This window comes from Malaclemys terrapin, chromosome 21, assembly GCF_027887155.1.
Source record: "Malaclemys terrapin pileata isolate rMalTer1 chromosome 21, rMalTer1.hap1, whole genome shotgun sequence".
Taxonomy (NCBI): domain Eukaryota; kingdom Metazoa; phylum Chordata; order Testudines; family Emydidae; genus Malaclemys; species Malaclemys terrapin.
Genome location: NC_071525.1, coordinates 14417769 through 14437737, shown reverse-complemented (window position 1 = coordinate 14437737; position 19969 = coordinate 14417769). Strand labels below are relative to the sequence as shown.

The following is a 19969-nucleotide window of genomic DNA, read 5'->3' as shown; positions in this document are numbered from 1 at the left end:
ACAGAAGAATTCTTTTGTTGACCTACCCAGGGGCACCGGAACCTTTGTAACAGTGTGGGAGGGAAGCCAAAGTGGCGGAGGAATTAAAATACTACTTAAATATCCTGCAGAGAACAATTGTAACATAAATAACCAGAATATAAAATGTAGCCACATTATATTTCAGGTATAATTATAGTACGAACAAATGAAGAAAATAAGACAACTTTAGTTCTAAACATCGAGACTACATTTTATTTTTGCACTTCATGTAATGTTCTTCACTTTCATTTATCGTTTTCTGCATATACACAGGATACAGATGCCAAAATTAAAACTCCCAGGCTTAGAGAGTGAAGTAAGATCAAAGCAGAAGTCTACTAGCATCAAGATCAACACTCCTCCCCTAAGTGGCCAAGATTCATGCTCTCAGTACATTTGGATGCACCCAACAGGGCTATAATGACAGGATTCACATTAGAGAGATGAGGTGGGTGATTTTGATGGGGTCCCCGGGGTGCAGCCTGGACTGTGGGACTGCTGAGCCCTCCAAACCCACCAGCCTGGGCTGCCTCTCACACTGTGATGCTGTGACAAGCTACAGGCCTCTGGCAGGCACTGCACTTACAGCCATCCCCAGGCAGGACACACCCAGCTGGGTTACATGAATGATCTCCCAGCCACTCCTGAATCATCAATAGGGAGGCTCCAGCCAATTCTCCCCAGCTCCCCAGTCTTGCATCCCAGGACTGTACTGTCTTGCACTGGTCAAAAGCCTGGCCAGTGTAAGCTCATTACCCAGTTTGCCACTTCTTCATAGGAAAGTGGACATGCACCAGCCTTTGTAATCTGAGCTGAGATCCTCCAAGCACTTCCAACTAAAACACACTGTTTTCGGTAAAATAGAAAACAGATTCTTTAACTACAGAAAGATAGATTTTAAGTGATTATAAGTAGCAGGTGTAGAGATCAGAGTTTGTTACTTACAGTACCGGTTAAAAGATAGGAAACAAAGGGTAGGAATAAATGGTCAGTTTTCAGAATGGAGAGAGGTAAATAGTGGCGTTCCCTAGGAGTCTGTAATGGGATCAATACTATTCAACATGTTCATAAATTATCTGAAAAAGGGGTTAAACAGTGAGGTGGCAAAGCTTGCAGATGATACAAAACTACTCGGAATAGTTAAGTCCAAAGCAGACTGCAAAGAGTTACAAAGGAATCTCTCAAAACTGGGTGACTGGGCAACAAACTGGTAGGTGAAATTCAATGTTGATAAATGCAAAGTAATGCACATTGGAAAACATAATCCCAACTGTATATATAAACTAATGGGGTCTAAATTAACTGTCATTACTCAAGAAAAAGATCTTGGAGTCACTGTGGACAGTTCTCTGAAAACGTCCACTCAATGTGCAGCGGCAGTCAAAAAAGCTAAAAGAATGTTGGGGATCATTAGGAAAGGGAGAGATAATAAGACAGAAAATATAATATTGCCTCTATATAAATCCATGATACGCCCATATCTTCAATACTGTGTGCAGTTCTGGTCGCCCCATCTCAAAAACGATATATATTTGAATTGGAAAAGGTACAGAAAAGGGCAAAAAAATGATTGGGGTATGGAACATCTTCCATATGAAGAGAGATTAATAAGACTGGGACTTTTCAGCTTAGAGAAGAGATGCCCAAGGGGAGGTATGATCAAGGTGTATAAAATCATGACTGGTGTGGAGAAAGTAAATAAAAATGTGTTATTGACTCCTTCTCATAACACAATAACTAGGGGTTACCTGATTAAATTAATAAGCAGCAGGTTTAAAACAAACAAGAGGAAGTATTTCTTCATACACTGCACAGTCAACCTGTGGAAGTGGTTGCCAGGGGATGCTGTGAAGGCCAAAACTGTAACTGGGTTCGAAAAAGAATTAAATAAGTTCATGCAGGATAGGGCCATCAATGGCTATTAGCCAAGAAGGTCAGCATCCCCATGCCATGCTCCGGGTGTCACTAAACTGTATCCCCTCTTGCACTCCAACTCCCTGTCTCAACCCGCAGCCCCCTCCTGCACTCCAAATCCCTTGGCCCCACCCCCCAGCCTGGAGTGCCCTCCTGTACCCCAAACCCCTCATTCCCAGCCCCGCCCTAGAGCCTGCACCACCAGCCCTCACCCCCCTCCCACATCCCAACTCCTTGCCCCAGCCCAGAGCTCCCTCCCACACCCTTAAACGCTCATTTCTGGCCCCACCCCAGAGCCCACTCCCTCAGATAGAGCCCTCACCCCCTCCCACACCCCTGCCCCAGCCCAGTGAAAGGGAGTGAGGGTGGGGGAGAATAAGACACCGAGGGAGGGGGAATGTAGTGAGCAGGGGGCAGGGCCTCAGGGAATGGGCAGGGCTAGGGTGGGGCAATTAGAAAGTTGGCAACCCTCTGGCTGGCGCAGCTTCACTCCCCAGCTCAGCTCTGGCTCCAGCTCTCTCCTTACCTCGGCCTGCTCTGGCCCCTGGCAGCTCCAGCTCACGGGGAGGACAGGACCCTGCACTCCTGACTCACTCATTGGCCGGCCTGCCCTGTCAATCAGGCTGACATGGAGCATTGGCCTCTCCCACCTTGGCCCTGGAGACTGTCGTCTCAGGGTCCTGATTTCTCATTGACCCTTCGCCTTTCTTTTGGTCCTGGGAGAGGGCCAGCCACAAACCCTCTAAGGGTCAGTGAGGGGCCAGCAGTCCCCTGACACTAGCAACCAAGGCCCCACTGGCAGGGAAGCTGAGCGCTGCGGCAGACCCCAGTGGGAGACCAAGGGGTTGGGAGGTGTGGGGAGAGAGGGTTGGGGAAGCAACTGGGGGCTCTCTCACGTGGGGGCTGACCCAGGAGGTCAGCTGGAGACAGAACCAGAACGGTCCGTGCTTTAACCTTGATTCCCCGGTGCTGACCTAAGGCCATTCAGATTCTGTACCTATTGGGCTTCAGGAAGTGGGCGGGCGTAAGCTAAAGGGTCCCCCTTCAGCCTAAGGGGAGGATCCACAGGGCCTGAAACTCAAATAATTACGGGGGACAACTAATGTAAAAACAGGGACAGGAGTGCAGTCAAAGGGTCAAAAGAAGGGAACCAGACGGGGACACCGAGCAGAGGACCCCGGACAGCGCCCACTGCTCCTCAAAGGTGTCAAGGGAGCCAGTGGACGCCGCCCAGAGGAACTCTGCCCGGATACGTGAACGGACAGAGGATCGGAAACAGGCTCCACAGTCACAGGAACCTCCATCGGCCAACCTCCCCTCCCCGGTTTTATAGATGGCCTGTTTAGCCAGGGCCAAGAGGAAGTTGACCAGGAGGTCCCGTGACTTTGTGGGGCCACGGATAGGGAGTGCATAAATGAGAAGGTGAGGGGAAAAGTGTAACCAAAAACGCAACAAGATGTCGGTGAGGAGCCGGTGTAGGGGCTGCAACCTGGCACACTCTAAGTAAACGTGAGCCAGGGTCTCCCTCACGCCGCAGAAAGGACAGGTGTCTGGGACGGGGGTAAACCGCACCAAGTACACGCCCGTGCTCACGGCCCCATGAAGGAGCCGCCAGCTGATATCCCCTGCGGGCCTCGGGACCAGGGTGGAATAGAGGCTGGCCCACCGGGGCTTCTCACCCTCAACAGGTGGCAGGAGGTGCCGCCACTTCGTATCGGGGCGGGACATGAGGGTGAGATTCAGCTTCTGTAGCCAGGCAGCTAATCCAGGGTGAGCTTGTTTTGCAAAGGCTGCTGGTGCCACTGTAAATGCTCCCGGAGAGCTGTGCTCCATGAAGGGCCCATACATGGTTGCCGCGGGTGTCTGGCGTGGCTGGGTTCACTGCAGGGGCCGTGGAGAGAGACATGGGTTGCTGGTGCCAAAGGTCCAGACTCAGAGCCAGGGAGGCCATGGGCCTGTCCTTATGGAGCTGTCGGGTCCTTGGGGTGCGGCCTACTCAAGGGGTCACTCCAGGGAGATTGATTCCAGTGTGGGGCACAGACCAGACCCTGTGAGTCCATGACACGGGCGCTACCTTTTGTGTGAATTGTCTGTCTAGTCTAGTTAAATGTAACCTTTATAGGGCAGTGACCATCTCCAGGTGTCTGGCCAGCACCTGGTGCAACAGGGCCCTGATCTCAGCTGGGGCAGGGATTGTCTCTCGTTGTGGGTCCATGCGGCGCCCAGTGCAATGGGGCCCTAATCTCAGTCTCTCGCTGTGTGTCTGTGCAGCACCCGGCGCAACAGGGCTCTGATCTCAGCTTGGGGTAGGGACTGTCTCTCCCTGTGTGTCTGGGCAGCGCCTGGGGCGGTTACCTCAAAGGGGTGTGGTGTGAGAAATAAAGACTGACTATAGGTACAGTTTAAAACAACAAGTAAGTGTATTGAGGGAATAAGTACAATAAAGGGAAGGGGTTAAGCATGAATAAAACAGTGGCTATAGAAAACTAACACAAAACAGTGAAACAGCAGCTTTAATACAGGAGCATGAAGCTCAGGCCCAAAATCACCCTGGCAATCAACAGTATAAACCCCCGACTAAGAGAACCCTAATGATCTCACTAGGAGCACGGCTGCAGTGGCAGTGAAGACCAGGACCTGCACTCGTTGGGTAACTGAAACCCACAGAGGAGGAGCACTGGAGAGTCCCATGATGTCACTCGGGATGAAAGAAGGGGACCGAGAACCCTCTGGTGATGTCGTCCCCAGGAACAGGAACAAGGAAGGTGGTATACGGCTTCTTCCTTCTTCTCTTCACTTCAGGAATGATGGTATCCGACGACGACGCACTGATGCTGCGAAGACCTGAATCGCGCACGCACAGTCGCTAGGGTGGCCTGTGCCACTTGTCTGTGGTCACAGTTCTTTTATGCAGTTTGTGGCGGGAAAACATGGTACAGTCCCAGCAAAGGTGGGAAACCGTGTGAGGTAAAATTGTTCTTGAGATCGCCCAGTGGTGGGAAAAAACAGTTTGATCAAGTTGTAACTAGGCCAGGATGACAGGGCACAAAGGGGGTGTCATAGAAATTCCTGTCCGTTCCAGCTGAGGAATAAGGAGAGGCGGACACAGCTAATCAAGCAATTGCAATTGGGTTCGAGCTCATAAATCAGAAAGAACAAAGAAAACACTTACACCAAAGCATTATATGCAGTTGCTTATGATAATCTATCGCTCTATGACTGGCCAAAATTTGCCATCATTACCATACATAATTAGCAAGCTACATGTATCTGCCCCTCTTATGACCCCTTATTGTTCATCTGCTTGCCCCCTCCTCCTTGCTTATTTTGCAAACCAAGCAGTTAGGTATCTACAGGATGCAGGCACAGACAGTTCCATTGTCTCCAGGTTTGGAGTTTGGCTACATTTCCTCTCAAAGGAACTTCCTGAGTTAAGATATAGCTGACACTGCATGTTTCCCATGTGTACATGACAAATTTGCCCCCTGGCAGTTAAGTAGAATAATTTTACATCAGGGTGACAAGATGGAGTTCACAAAATGGTGGTTCACACTCCATTTTGATTTGATGCTATATCCTTACAAATTACATATTGGGTTTAACATACACATATTTTAATAAGCTATAACAGTATAACAAATCACCCCCAACAGCACAACACCTGATCTCAGCTGGGTCAAGGACTGTCTCTTGCTGTGTGTCTGGGTAGCACCCGGCACAACGGGGCCCTGATTTCAGGTGGGGCAGGGACTGACTGTCTCTCGTTGTGTGTCTGGGCAGTGCCTGGTACTGTTAGGCGCTGCCCAATCTCAGCTAGGCTTGCCAACTTTCTAATTTCTGAAAACTGGACCTCCCCCCCACCCCACGTCTTTCCCCTCCAGCCCCCCTCTGCCCCACCTCTTCCCCTGAGCCCCTGCCACCCTCTTCCCTCAAAGCCCTGCCTCTTACCCGCTCCTCTCCCTCTGTCGCTTGCTGCTCTCCCTGCTCCCTGTTACACTGCTGCTTTAATGTGTATCCCTCCGCACTTGAACTGACATCAGAGTCACAGAGAAATGAATTCAGGCCTGGTGTGAGCAAGGGACCCGTCCGGAGGAGTTAACAGCCTCGGGCCCTCTTCTTATCATGGGTCTGAATTTGGCCTCTTTGCTTTAAGAAGAGGCCTAACAAGCAGCTTCCCGTCCCAGCGGCACCTCTCTAAACCTGGGGCAACTCCAACGTGAGCAGCCCCAAGGGACTTGCAAACCCCAGAGCCAGCAGCTGCCCGGGAGAGCAGGTCAGAAGAGCGTCGCGGCCACATGGGAGCAGCCAGGCAGCCCCGCTGACGAGCTAAGACATGGCCCCCCTGCAGGGCAGCCTCCCGCCTCCCTCTGCGCTGCCCGCGCAGCAGCCTCCTTCCCTCCCCGCCCCGGAGCTGCCTTAGAGCGTGGCCGGGGGAAGCGCTGGCTGGCGGGGCAGCTCGCGTTCCTTCCCTCCCAGGGAATGTCCCGTACCCTGCTCGGCATAGGCCCCCGCACTCTGTCCTCTGTCCCAGCCCTGCAAACCGTGCTCCCCAAAGGGGCCGCCTGAGCTGGTGCATGTCTGCTGCCGCAGGCGCCGCCTCTTCAGGGCTGGGCGACAGGCTGCCGCTCCCCCAGCCCCTGCACTTGGTAACTGGACTTTTAGTGGCTTGTCAGTACATCTGACCGGACACTGCCAGGACCCCTTTTCGACTGGCCTTTTTGGCCAAAAACTGGACACCTGGCAACCCTAACTGGGTCAGGGACTCTCTCTCGCTGTGTGTCTGGTCAGTGCCCGGCCATCATCTCAGTGGGGCCTGTAGGTGCTGCCATAACAGTACAGGCTGTTTAAACCAGTACACCTCGCCTTACAGCAGAGATAAACTTCTATGGGATGGTTCAGAAAAGGGGCCATACATCCTTGTTTGTATTACAGGGGAACATTAGATCCTGCGATTTCAGGGCCATTCTGCTAAGCATTGTGCATCGCGAGAGACAGGACATGAGGATCTTAACAATCTAAACAGACTAAGGGTGGTGGGAGGAAAGTGAAGGGAAGGTCACACAGCAGCAGCACCAGAAGTAGAAGTCCTAGTCCAGCGTGTATCCACTGGTCCACACTGCCTCCCAGACACAGGGGGACTAATATTCCCACTGGTCAGCCAGGAAAACTGAGTCCCATAGAGATTTAAATCTGTGGCAGATCTGGGAATAAAACTCAGAGCCTATCGGCACTATATGCACAAAGCCATGATTCCTCTTGACAGTCCCACAGGGCTGCAAGAAGGGGGGCATTATCTGTTATCTTTCTTGTATCATAATTATTTCACTTTTTGCTACATCTGTATTTTTTCTTTTCCCTTCCCTATTTTTTCTTTCTTCTCACTTTTTCCACTTTGTTGTCATTTATTTTTCTGGTGTTTTAAAATCTATTACTATTGTTTCTATGACTCGGCTTTTCCCTGGGGGCAGCATCTGTTTCCACTCACTCCTGGCAAACAACCACCACATAGTCTTGGCTCTGGGCCATCCAGAGGATAAACCGCACCCAGCTTTCCCTGCAGCTGCAAGGGGAATCCCGCTTGTGGCCTGTGCAGATTCCTGAATGTATGGCTGGCTCCTTAGCAAACTTGTTGCTCAATTCCCTGGCCACTAAACTCCTAATTTGTTTTGGATCCAAGAAACTGGGCAGCTCCGTAGGTGCATCCGAAATTCACAAGTTCGGCCAGCGCTGGACTAGTTAATTCTGTCTGTGTCCTGGTACCCAATAAATGAGAGCGACAAGGTGGGCGAAGTAATCTCTTTTATTGGACCAACTTCTGCTGGTGAAAGAGACAAGCTTTCCCAGACCTGAAGAAGAGCTCTGTGTAAGCTCAAAAGCGTCTCTTTCACTAACAGACTTTAGTACAATAATAGATATTCCCTTGTCTCTCTAATATCCTGGGGACCACACGGCTACAAGAACACTGCGAACCCAATAAAAAACTCATCCTCAGCTCACTATTAACGATCAAATCACTGGCCTGGCTTGTGTGGTGGGAGTGGTTCTTTGGAACATCAGAAGAAAGTCAACAAACCCACTTCTCTCCCTCTGGTTAATTACAGCTGCCTCCTGATGGCCAGACATGAGTCAGTCAAAGCCTTCATGAAGCAAGAGGCCAGGCTGCTACTCGCTTCCCATTTGGGTCCAGCAGGTGATGGCGAAACTCCAGTCCCAATGGAGCCGAGGAAACCTTTCCCAGTTAGCTCATCATCATGAGGATTTGGCAGTTGGTCCCTATATAAAGGGAAGAACAGAGCTACAGACAGAGGGAGAGGGACAAAGTGGACAACTGCCTCTTCTGCTCCACCTTTGCTGCGATAAGTCAAAGGGGCTGGAGGTAAGTGCGCCGGCGGGGTCTTGTTCTGGCTCAGCCGCTGCTGCTGTTTGTTGAGAGGCTGATTGTAACTAATCCATCCAGACCAGGATCCCGCTGCTGATCTTGAGCCAGGCAGCTCCAGGAGAAGGGACCTGAACCTCCCCAAACAGACCTGCCTAGACAGGACGTTTCCCCCTAGTGCCGGCTCTTGAGCGGTTGGCTTGTGTCCTAGATTGTGAGGCCCCCAATCCTACCTGGCATGACCATGGAGGGGTTTATTATCAACAGACATGTCTAAGTCTTTGGCACGTCCTGCCGAGTGCTTTGCCTTGATTAGATCATGGTGCAGTGTGTTCCACAGGCTGATTGTGTTTTAAGGAAAAACTGTTTTTTTTTCCCCTTGAATTGCTCTTCAGTTTGTCCGCTGGCTCGGAGAAAGGCGGTGGGCTCGACTCCTGGCCTGGGACTCTGGGCACCTGGGTTCTCATCCTGGCTGCACTGCTAGTTGACTTTAGGGAAAGTCACTTCCTCTGTCTGTGACTCAATTTCCCTGTGTAGAAAATAGAGATAATGCTCACAGCTGCCTTTGTAAAATGCTTTGAGTGCCACAGGTGAAGAACTAGGTATGATGCTTCCTAAAGGGGTGCTAGTGGTTAGGGCACTAACCTATCTCTTAGGTGCAATGGCATCAAGTCCTTACTAAGCTACAGACCTCCTGGGTGTCCTTGAGCAAGTCACATAGCCTCCCTGTGTACTGGGGATACCAGCACTTCCCTGTACCCTCAGAGTAAGCACCATCATGACGGTGAGGTGCTTTGCTAATGAAAGGCCACATAAGTATCTAAGCTACATAATAACATCTAGTGCTGTTCACCAGTAGATCTCAAACCACTTTACAAAACAGGGCAGTATCATTATCCCCCTTGTACAGATGGGCAACTGAGGCACGGGGAGGGGCATGACTCACCCCAAATCACCTGATCAGTAGCAGGAATAGAACCTAGGACTCACACCCTCTAGCCCGGCATGCTACTCATGAGCCAACATTGCCTCTGTAAGAGCAGCTAAGTCTGCGATAAAAACCAGACCATGGGTGGACATTTCTTCCCAGCCACAGGGGCTGCAGCAGGGAATCTCGGCCCTGGGTTGTTTCTGTGCAGCGCGCTGTGCGCTCTCCGTTAATTCGAGATGTATCTTCCAGCTGCTGAACAACGCGCTCGGACATGGGGCTCGGAAAGGCCAAGCTGCTCCTGTGGGCCAGGATGGTCGTGCTCTGGGGTGAGTGATCCAGGGCTCACAAAGGCGCCTCTGTCTCTTTCTTCGCAGCATGACAAGCTCATCACCTGACTGTGGGTGACGCCCAGGAGTTTGGGGCCATTTTAGATTTAACTAGGCCCCCACTCTCCCCCCAGATCCAGGTTAGACCCCAGGAGTCCTGACAGGGCTCGCCATGCTGCAGGGAACAGGATGGGAGGCTCAGTAGGGGGCGCTGTGCTGCATGGAGTGGGGCATGGAGCTCAACAGGGGGCACTGTGCTCCAGTGAGTGTGGAGGGGCCTCAGCAGGGGGCGCTGTGCTGCAGGCAGCAGGGTGGGAGCTCCGTAGGGGGCGCTATGCTGCAGGGAGCAGGGTGGGGGCTCTGTAGGGGACGCTGGGCTGCAGGGAGCAGGGTGGGGGCTCTGTAGGGGGCGCTGTGCTGCAGGGAGTTGGGGGGGGGGCTCTGTAGGGGGCGAAGGGCTGCAGGGAGCAGGGTGGGGGCTCTGTAGGGGGCGCCCTGCTGCAGGGAGTTGGGGGAGGGGCTCTGTAGGGGACGAAGGGCTGCTGGGAGCAGGGTGGGGGCTCTGTAGGGGGCGCCCTGCTGCAGGGAGTTGGGGGGGAGGCTAAGCAGTGGTTTCTGTGCTCCAGGGATTGCAAAGGGGGCACTGTGCTGCGGGGAGTGAGGGGTGCTCTGTACAGGGCATTGTGCTGCAGAGAGCAGGGTGGGGGGACTTATTTGGGGTTGCGCTTCCCTTGCTGATCCAAGTAGAGCTGGAGACTAAACCCAGGTTGCCTGAACCCCATCTAGGGCCTTGACCGCAAGACCCTTATTCCTCGTTTTCCCAGTTCTCCGAACACTTGGCAATAACAGACAGCACAAGGCAGCAGGTCCTTGTGGATTGGTCTTAGTGCTTCAATTTACGGCAACAGCCATGACTCACTTTATAAACCATTCAGCCTCCCCTGGCTCTATTCACTGCACGCTGAGTTGTAATGGAGCTAACACCGAATGACAATAACCCCTTTCATCACAGTGTGTGATGGGCTCCTATACCAATTTATAAACAAGCCCCTTTGTGCTTTCCCCCATGCTGCCCTGTATGGTTGGCAGGAGCGCCCCGCAAACCTTCACAAAGCCAGCACATTCTCCACCTTCAAATCCTGCCATGAGGACTACAAAATCTTGACAATGGTTACGCCGCTGGTCATCTGACAACCCGCCATGCTGAGCGATGCTGTCTCATTGGCTGTTCCCTGGTGCTCCCCCCGTCTGTCTGTATCTATCTGCGGTTGCTTGTCTTATGCTTAGTTCACACACTCATCTTTTTGTTCTGTGGTCCATGGTCAATAATGCAACCCCTATAACAACAGCTGTCTTCTCCTTCCACTTGTCTCTCCAGGCATACCTAACCTTCCTCTCAGTGTGGAATCTGGGGAAATTCCAGGGTCTCCCCCTCCGAGCCTTCTCGGAAGAGAATTCATCACTGCCTTCATGCAGAACGGCTTACAACAAACACTCAACAGCGACTTCCGGCTACTCATCACAGGCTACGCCCCAGCCACATCCATCACCATCTCCATGAAGAAGCCGGCGCTCAGGGTGCTGCTCCAGGTGGATGCCGGCCAGACTGCAACGGTGATAATTCCACCCCATGCTGAGATGGTAGGGGCCAAAGTCTTCGACAACACAGTTGTTGTCCGGGCTGACAATGATGTCTCTGTCCTCTCACTCAACTCCAAACCCAACTCAGCTGACACCACCCCCGTCTACCCGGTGCAGAGCTTGGGAACGGAGTATTATATTGCCACGCCGACCATGGGCACGGATCGCTATGGAGAGTTTGCCATTGTGGCCTGGGAAGGCCCCACCACAGTTGATGTGCATCTGAAAGGGGCTGTCATTTTTCAAGGAAAGACGCACTTCGGAGGGAGCAGGCTTACCATGAAGCTGGAGGCAAACCAGGCAGTCCAGCTGCAGAGCCCAGTGGACATATCTGGCACCAAAATCATTTCCCAGAAGCCTGTGGCTGTCTACGCTGGACACACCTGTGTGACAAGATCCAATCAGTGTGACCACGTGTCGGAGCAGCTCCTGCCTGTCTCCAGCTGGGGGACCACCTTCATCGTGCCCCCGCTGTCCTTTGAGATGCAGGGTGATATCGTCTATATCTCCACCTCCCAAGCAACTGAGGTGGAAGTTCAAGTTGGGATGAGCAAGAGCAGCATGAGGCTGCTAGCTGAGAAGGCTGTGCAGTACAGAATCCCTAGCTCCAATGCCTTGTTCTTCTCCGCTAGCGCTGGGATCCAAGTCATCTTCTTCTGCGATGGTGGGACCAAAGGAAACATCAGATACGACCCATTCTTCATGGCCATCCCAGCTGTCTCGAGCTACTGCCAGTCCTATCACATCTACGGGCACAACGAGTTTGAGAACTATGCACTGATCATTGCCAAGACATCAGAGTCCGTGGGGGTCACCATCGATAAGAGACAACTGCGCAATGTCCTGTGGAGGCCAGTTCCAGGCACAGAATACTCTTGGGCTGAATACAGCCTTGGCAGAGGGTTCCAGGTCCATAACGTGGAGCACGCCAGCTCCCCCTTCGGCCTGCTGAGCGTTGGGATCGGAAACCAGAAGGCGTACGGCTCCCCAGCCATTTGTGCCAGTGGTGAGTATGGTGTCGTGGATTCTCTCCACCTCTCCCTAGCACCCTCCTTCTCTCCCCTTGATTCAGCCTCAGGATTGTTCTCTATAAATACGTCAGAGAGATAAACACCAGGGTGGGAGAGGAGTCATTTAAGGGTCAGTGCTGGCACAAGAACAAATGACTATAAACTGGTCATGAATAAGTTTAGGCTTGAAATTAAATGAAGGTTTCTAACCACCAGAGGAGTTAAGTTCTGGAACAGCCTCCCAAGGGCAGCAGTGGGGATAAAAAAAACGAACTTGTTTTGAGACTGAGCTTGATATGTTTATTGAGGGGATGGTATGATGAGACTGCCCACAGTGACTGCTGATAGCAAATATCTCCAACGGCCAGTGATGGGACACTAGATGCAGAGGGCTCTACGTTATGACAGAGAATTCTTTTCCAGATGTCTGGCTGGTGGGTCTTGCCCACACACACAGGGTCTAACTGATCACCATATTTGGGGTTGGGAAGGAATTTTCCCCTAGGTCAGATTGGCAGAGACTCTGGGGGGGATTTCACCTTTTCCTGCAGCATGGGGCACAGGTCACTTGCTGATATGAACTAGAGTAAAAGGCGGATTCTCTGTCCCTTGAAGTCTTTAAATCATGATTTGAGGATGTCAGTAACTCAGACAGAGGTTAGGAGTCGGGTACACAAGTGGGTGCAGGAGGTTCTGTGGCCTGTGATGTGCAGGAGGTCAGACTAGATGATCATGATGATCCCTTCTGGCCTTGAAGTCTATGAGTTAGTGGGAGCTGCAGGCACTCAGTTCCATCTGGATCAGCCCTTGGGTCCTGTTGGCCATCCCATGCCTGGCACCCCAGCTGGTTCTGTTGAACACAGGGGTCATGTCAGGCCTCACTCCCCAGCAAAATCCATTGGAGATTATGGTTTTTTTCAGATCCATGCAGAACGCTGAATTGCCGGGAGAAGGAAACATGCAGGATTAAGAACGGCCAGGCAATATGTTTCCATGACTACATGGGAACCTGCCAGGGGTCCCTGACCTCCCAGTACTACACCTTTGATGGTCAGACCATGGATGTCCAAGACACCTGCACCTATACCATCACCAAGTACTGTGGTCATGACCTCACCCTGGAGCCCTTCACCATTGAGGAGAAAAACAGCAACATGGGGGAACAGGACAGTTCCAACCTTGGGTTGACCACCATCCATGTCTATGGCTACAACATCTCCATCTACAAGGGACAGAGTGGAGAAGTCAGGGTGAGTTGTCTGGCTCGGTTCACTTTTTCACTTATAATTAGAACTGGGCATATTTTTTCAGATAAATGCTTTATTGAACAAAAGAGGCAGTTTCAGTCAATCCAAAACTAGCCATGAATTTGACACAGGCAGTTTTAGCCAGTCACAAAATGGCTGAAGGAGTTGCTGCATGGCCAGTTTTTAGCCCACTCTTTAGGGTTCTCAGCTGGGAAACAAAAGACCCGGATTCAAATCCTACCTCTTACAACAGCCCCAAATGCATCTTAGCAATTCCCCAAAAATTCAGACTCAGTTCAATCCGAACCACTTTTTCTTTTTTGCAGCCGGCACCAAACTGAAAAATCAGCTACTCATCCTATTCTACATAGAATACAGTGTTGTTCTGTAAGTAGCCCTCCACCCAAACTGCAGGGGAGTGAAAAACTGCAGAAGTGGAGACAGCTGAGCAAAAATCAGCAGTTCAGTCCCTTGTGGAAAGGCTGGATGTTTTAATGTTTGCTGTCATTGCAAATCGAGATGAAATTGAAATACGAAAATTTTCATGCAACGAAAGTTCCCAAACATTTTGATTCGGAAATGTCACATTTCTAATGTTTCAAAGTTCTCTAGAATCCACATGCATGCTCAGATTGTCTTGAAAATTAGTATGTTTTTTCGAGGCTGGGGGGAGGGACAGTGGTGTGAATTTGGAGTAGTTTGTCCATAAGAACAGCCATACTGTGTCAGACTAATGGTCCACCTATATTGGTATCCTGTCTCTGACAGTGACCAGTGCCAGATGCTTCTGGCAGTTTGAGGTTTAGGGACACTGGAGGATAGGGCTGCATCCCTGACCCTCATGGCTAACAGCCACTGATGGCCCTATCCTTCATGAACTTAGCAGATTCTTTTTTGAACCCAGTTATATTTTTGGACTTCATAACATCCCCTGGCAACAAGTTCCACACATTAACTGTGTTGTGTGAAGAGGTACTTCCTCTTATTTGCATTAAACCTGCTGCCTATTAATTTAATCAGGTGACCCTCAGTTTTTGTGTTATCTGAAGGGGTAAATAACACTTTACTCACTTTCTCCACCCCAGTGAGGATTTTATACACCTCTACCATATCCCTCCTTAGTCTTCTTTTTTCCAAGCTCAACAGTCCCAGTCTTTTAATCTCTCCTCCAGTAGAAGCTGTTCCACATCCCTAATCGTTTTTGTTTCCCTTCTCTGCACCTTTCCCAATTCCAATATACCTTTATTGAGATGAGGCGACCAGATCTGTGCAGAGGGATTCCAGAACCAAAGGGCAGGTCTCTTTGTTATGCCTCTCCTTGTGTTGTGTTTTCGTGCACACCCGCGGCTCAAACTATGGTACTGAATTGCCCTAAACTGACCTTACCTGGTTGAATCTGACCTCAGGTGGGGTCCAGCTCCCAGTTCCAGGCTGGGCAGAGCAGTGTGGCCTAGTGGCTAAAGCATTCAAAAGACCTAGTGTTATTGCCGGCATGGCGGGCTGGCTCACTGAGTGATGGTGAGTGAGTCACTTCTCTGCTATGTGATCCAATTTTCCCTTCTGTAAAATGGGGATTATGATACAGACCCCCTTAGAAATGCACTTGAAGATCTACTAATGAAAAAGCATGATATAAGAACTAATGACCATTACTTTAACTTTTTATGTCCTCGTTTTGAGACGTTTAAATTTAGCCAGAGTCTAGATTCTGGTAGGGCGCAAGGCAGTGCTGGGTAATCTTAACCCTGCATTGCCAAAGTTTTTTGGCAGTGAATTTCCCTTGTCTTTTTTCTTGGTTGTTTTTTGGATATTTGTGGTAGTGAATCGTTACCTAGAGAGCTCACAGTGGCAGTAAGAACGAGTGTCATGGAAAGAGCAATAATGCCTCCGTTTCTTCCCCCTTCTCTTTCGTTAGTTAAATGACAAGAGCGTCCGCCTGCCAGTCACCCTGGAGGCTGGGAAAATCAAGCTCTCCCAGAGCGAGAGACGTCCCATCCTGCAGACGGATTTTGGATTCCAGGTGCGATATGACAGTGACTGGGCTGTGATCGTGACTCTCGCCAGCAGCTATTTTGGGAGCACTTGCGGGCTGTGTGGGAACTTCAATGGTGACACTGACGATGAAGAGATGCTCTCCAATGGCACCAAAGCCTCTTCCGTCCTGGCCTGGCTTGATAGCTGGAGAGTGGAGGACTCAGACCCCTCCTGCAGGGATTCCTGCCAGGGGAAATGTCCGGTGTGTGAGGAGAGCAAGAGGCAGCTCTACGGGGGGGACAGTCACTGCGGGGGGATCAGCAAAGCGCCAGGCGGGCCCTTCAGAAAGTGTCACCCCAGAGTGAGCCCCGACGAGTTCTTCCACAGCTGTGTCCACAACGTGTGTCTGAATGAGGGTGACAAGAGCATCCTGTGCCAGGCGCTGGAGGCCTACGCGGACGCCTGCCGGGAGCACGCGGTCACTGTCTACGACTGGAGGACGCCCTCCGGCTGTGGTGAGCGCAGCATCTTGTTTTCCTTATTGATATGGGAGGAACAGGGCTAGTCTGTCGTTTCCCCCTGTTGATGGGGGGGATGGGGAGGGATGTGAGTGTGGGGAGGGAATGTGCAGGATCCTGGGGCATTGGGGTAACAAGTGACACTGAGGGGAGAGCACCTTCTTCTGAGCTTCCACCCTGCTCCCCGCAGCACGGTGCCCACTACTGAACCCGCTTCCTCACCTCCTGCAGCATGGCACCCCTTACTGAACTCCCTGCCCCACTCCCTGCTGCATGGTGCCCCTACTGAACTGCCTGTCTCGGCCCCTGCAGCATGGCACCCCTTACTGAACCCCCTGCATCAACCCCTGCAGCACGGCTCTCCCGCTCCCTGCACCACAGTGCCCCCTACTGAACCCCCTACCCCACCCCCTGCACCACAGTGCCCGCTACTGAACTCCCTGCCCCACCCCCTGCACTACAGTGCCCGCTACTGAACCCCCTACCCCACCCCCTGCACCACAGTGCCCGCTACTGAACTCCCTGCCCAACCTCCTGCTGCACGGCAACCACGACTAAACCCCCTGGCCTGCCCCCTTCAGCACAGCGCCTGCTACTGAACTCCTTGCCCCACCCCCTGCTGCACAGCACCCACGACTGAACCCCCTGCCCTGCCCCCAGCAGCATGGCACCCCCTGATGAACCCCCTGCACCAACCCCTGCATCACAGAGCCCCCTACTGAACCCCCTGCACCAACCCCTGCAGCACAGTGTCCCCAATGAACCCCCTGCCCCGACCCCTGCAGCACAGCGCCCCCTACTTAACCTGCACCCCACGCTCTGTAGCACGGCGCCCCATAGTGAGTCCATAACCACTATTTCCTGTGGCACCATGTCCCTCTACTGAACCCCCTACACTGCTTCCTACAGCACTAAGTTATTTTTACACCCACTCTCTGCTTCTCCTTGGCTGCTGAGATCTGCCTAGCTCCTAGTGCCAGAAACTTTGGCTGCAGACACGCAGAGAACAGTGAATATTGTGCATGACCTTTCCTTGTCTGCATATGGCAATTAATTCCCTGGCCCATCTCTGTTGGCTCGTACAGCATCCTGCAAGGTGGATAATGCACTGGGTGCTGCTCACATGAACGAATCCATCTGTAGCTCTCACTGTCTCTAGGCACGTTATTTAGTTCACTGCAATCTCCCCCTCTCTGACCCCCTGACAGTCCTGCCTTGCCCTGAGAACAGCCACTACGAGGCCTGTGGGAACGCCTGCCCAGCCAGCTGCTCTGACCGAACTGCTCCCTCCTCCTGCCGGGAGCCCTGCGTGGAGACCTGCCAGTGTGACGATGGTTACGTCCTGAGTTCTGGCCAGTGCGTCCCCATGGGGAGCTGCGGATGTGACTATAATGGCCGCTACTACAAACCCAATGAGGAGTTCTGGGCCGATGAGAACTGCCGCTCTCGATGCAGGTGTGACCCCATCCTAGGCACGGTGGTTTGCCAGGAAAGCAGCTGCAAGAGCAATGAGCGGTGTGTCATTGTGAACGGTGCCCACCGCTGTAAGGCGACTACCTACTCTACCTGCATAGGTACTGGAGACCCTCACTACACCACCTTCGATGGGAAGAAGTATGATTTCCAAGGCACCTGCATCTACCAGTTCGTGGCTCTCTGCTCCGAGGACCCCACGCTCACCCCGTTCAATGTCAAAGTGGAGAACAACCACCGCGGCAGTAAGGCCGTGTCCTTCACCAAAACGGTGACCTTAGAGGTCTACAACGTGACCATCAGCATGAGCCAGGATCATCCACGCAAGATGCAGGTAGGGATGCAGAGGCACTATTGGAATCGCTTGCAGGGCTGAAAACTTGCTGTCTAGTCTATATCCAGGAAACACAACCCAGGTGGTTTCCATCTTCCCATACCAGAGTTTGAACTAGTTGAATATTTTCACATACAAATATTTGGTTGAAAAATGACCTATTTTTGGTGGGAAGAAATTCATGAAAATGATTACATTTAGGGTGGAATGATTTGGTTTTTGAAAAAATGTTTGACGGGCACTAGAAATGCAAACTGGATCCACTTTGTTTTTCATCTTCCTTTCTTTTTTATTGTCACGTTTGGTCCCCTTTGTTTCAGGTTGCTCAGCCCCACTGCCACTGTCTGCCACTTCATAGAGTCATTGAAATGTGGGGCTGAGTGGCACCTCCAGAGGTCCACCTGAGTCAACCTTTTGTTTCAAAGTGTCATTTTGAAATGATGTTCCAAATATTTTGTTCAACCTGATCAAACGTGCTGAGGGTTTGTTTCGGTAAGAAAACCTGGCAGTTCAGTTGCGGTTTAAAACCAATCTAATTTGGGGGGTATTTTTTCAATTCAGCCTCCGAACACTGCTGTTAACACTCAGAGGAGAATCTACCCGAGTGTTTGATCCAAATGTCCAAGCTCCTGAGTTCTGCAGCCCTTGTGCCATCAGCAAAATTCTTTGTCTTCACCCTGACATCCTGGAGTAGAGGAGAGGCTAGCCACGTCGTTTCAGCAAACTCTGAGGTCCCAAATGGTGCCCTCAGTTGTTATACCCTGTTTGAGGGTTCACAAGAGGAAGACAGCCCTATTATTTCTATTAGACGTCCCAAATGAGCTCCTAGGTTTCAGCTCTCTCCATTTCTCTGTTGTTTCTATCAATATCCAGTAGCTGGTGCCAAGCTGTCCTGCAGTGGCTCCAGAACATGAGTACCAACTGCAGGCAGACTGCTAAGAACCAGGCACAGACCACAAACTGGTTGTGAGTTCTGTACTTAGATTTCACCCATCAAGTGTAAACTCCTCACACACTACAACAGCCTAACCATGGAGTCACAGCCAGTCCCTGTGGGTACTCCAGTCTGTCTGCTACCTTGTGATAGATAGGTCCCTTACACCAAAAATCACAACCACATTCAGGCTACTGCCACTCCCAAAGAACCTGTCACTTATCCCAGGTAGCCAATCCTATAATAAACTATCTAAAGACTTATTATAAAGGACACCAAGGAGTTATTGATAAGATTAAAGCAGGAAAACAGATACACAAATGAGTTACAATCTTAAATTTCAAAAGGTAATAGAAGCTGTTGTAATAAGCAAACTCTATGTCCTCTAGGCTAAGCGAACCCAGGCTAAGCACTGGGGATCTCTTGCTTATACTTAGTAAACCTTGCCCCTCAGAGTCCAAGCAGCATAAAGATACAGGTCCTTCTTTTTAGGGGGTTTTATCCCCAACCTCCTTTACAGATTCAGCTGATGGGAAGAATCCATTTGCATGACTCACCTTCGGGGGAAGTGGGGGGGCCAGGGCGAGTGCCAAAGAGCAGAGCAACAAAGTCTTTTGTTCTCTTAATCATTACACAATAGTCCGTGTGGTATCCATGGGCCTTCCCTGTTGGCCAGCACCTTTTGTTGGAGACCAGCACTTCACACTAGTTAATGTCTCTCTCATGTCTGGTGATTTACACAGTAACAGAGGCTCACACTGCAAATGCTCAAATATTGCCTTACAATATGGGATATAGATGCTATAGGTGAGATTAAAGCAGGCAGCAACTCACAAGAATTCAATAGAGTCTAAATACTCAACACATTCTTATAATTCTATCACCTCTTTTACCAACACCAACACTCTGGTGAACCAGACTGATTCCAGCTACATATGTGTCAGTATTCAACTGAGGCTTGGGGACTTTGGCATGATCTGCCAGCATCGCACCTCCAGTGACGGGGGCTCCATGACCTCCCTTGGAATCCTATTGTAGAGCTTAACACCCCGTATTTTTCCTAATATCTAACCTCAATCTCCCTGCTCCAGATTAAGCCCATTGCTTTTTATCCTACCTTCCGTGGACATGTAGAACAATCCATCCCCGTCCTGTGGAGTTAAAAAAAGAAAATGTGATTGATTCTATGCAGGCTCCTAGATAAGCGTCTTGGAGCTCCCTGTGTAAAGAGTTTTATGAAACATTCAGTTCTGGAAGTAGGTGGTCCAGG

The 19969-nt window shown here is 51.1% G+C and overlaps 1 protein-coding gene across 2 annotated transcripts in view; it reads left to right on the top strand.

Moving 5' to 3' along the window:
• Positions 1–8171: 8171 nt before the first annotated feature.
• The window catches only part of LOC128826915 (IgGFc-binding protein-like), a 29651-nt gene continuing 17853 nt past the window's right edge, over positions 8172–19969 (top strand). For both annotated transcript variants that reach the window (XM_054010469.1, XM_054010470.1), the window contains exons 1-6: positions 8172–8311; positions 9492–9568; positions 10947–12215; positions 13141–13469; positions 15382–15955; positions 17167–17765. In XM_054010469.1, the coding sequence (XP_053866444.1) occupies positions 9514–9568; positions 10947–12215; positions 13141–13469; positions 15382–15955; positions 17167–17765 (2826 nt within the window). In that variant the 5' untranslated portion in view covers positions 8172–8311; positions 9492–9513. The remainder of the gene's footprint in view (positions 8312–9491; positions 9569–10946; positions 12216–13140; positions 13470–15381; positions 15956–17166; positions 17766–19969) is intronic.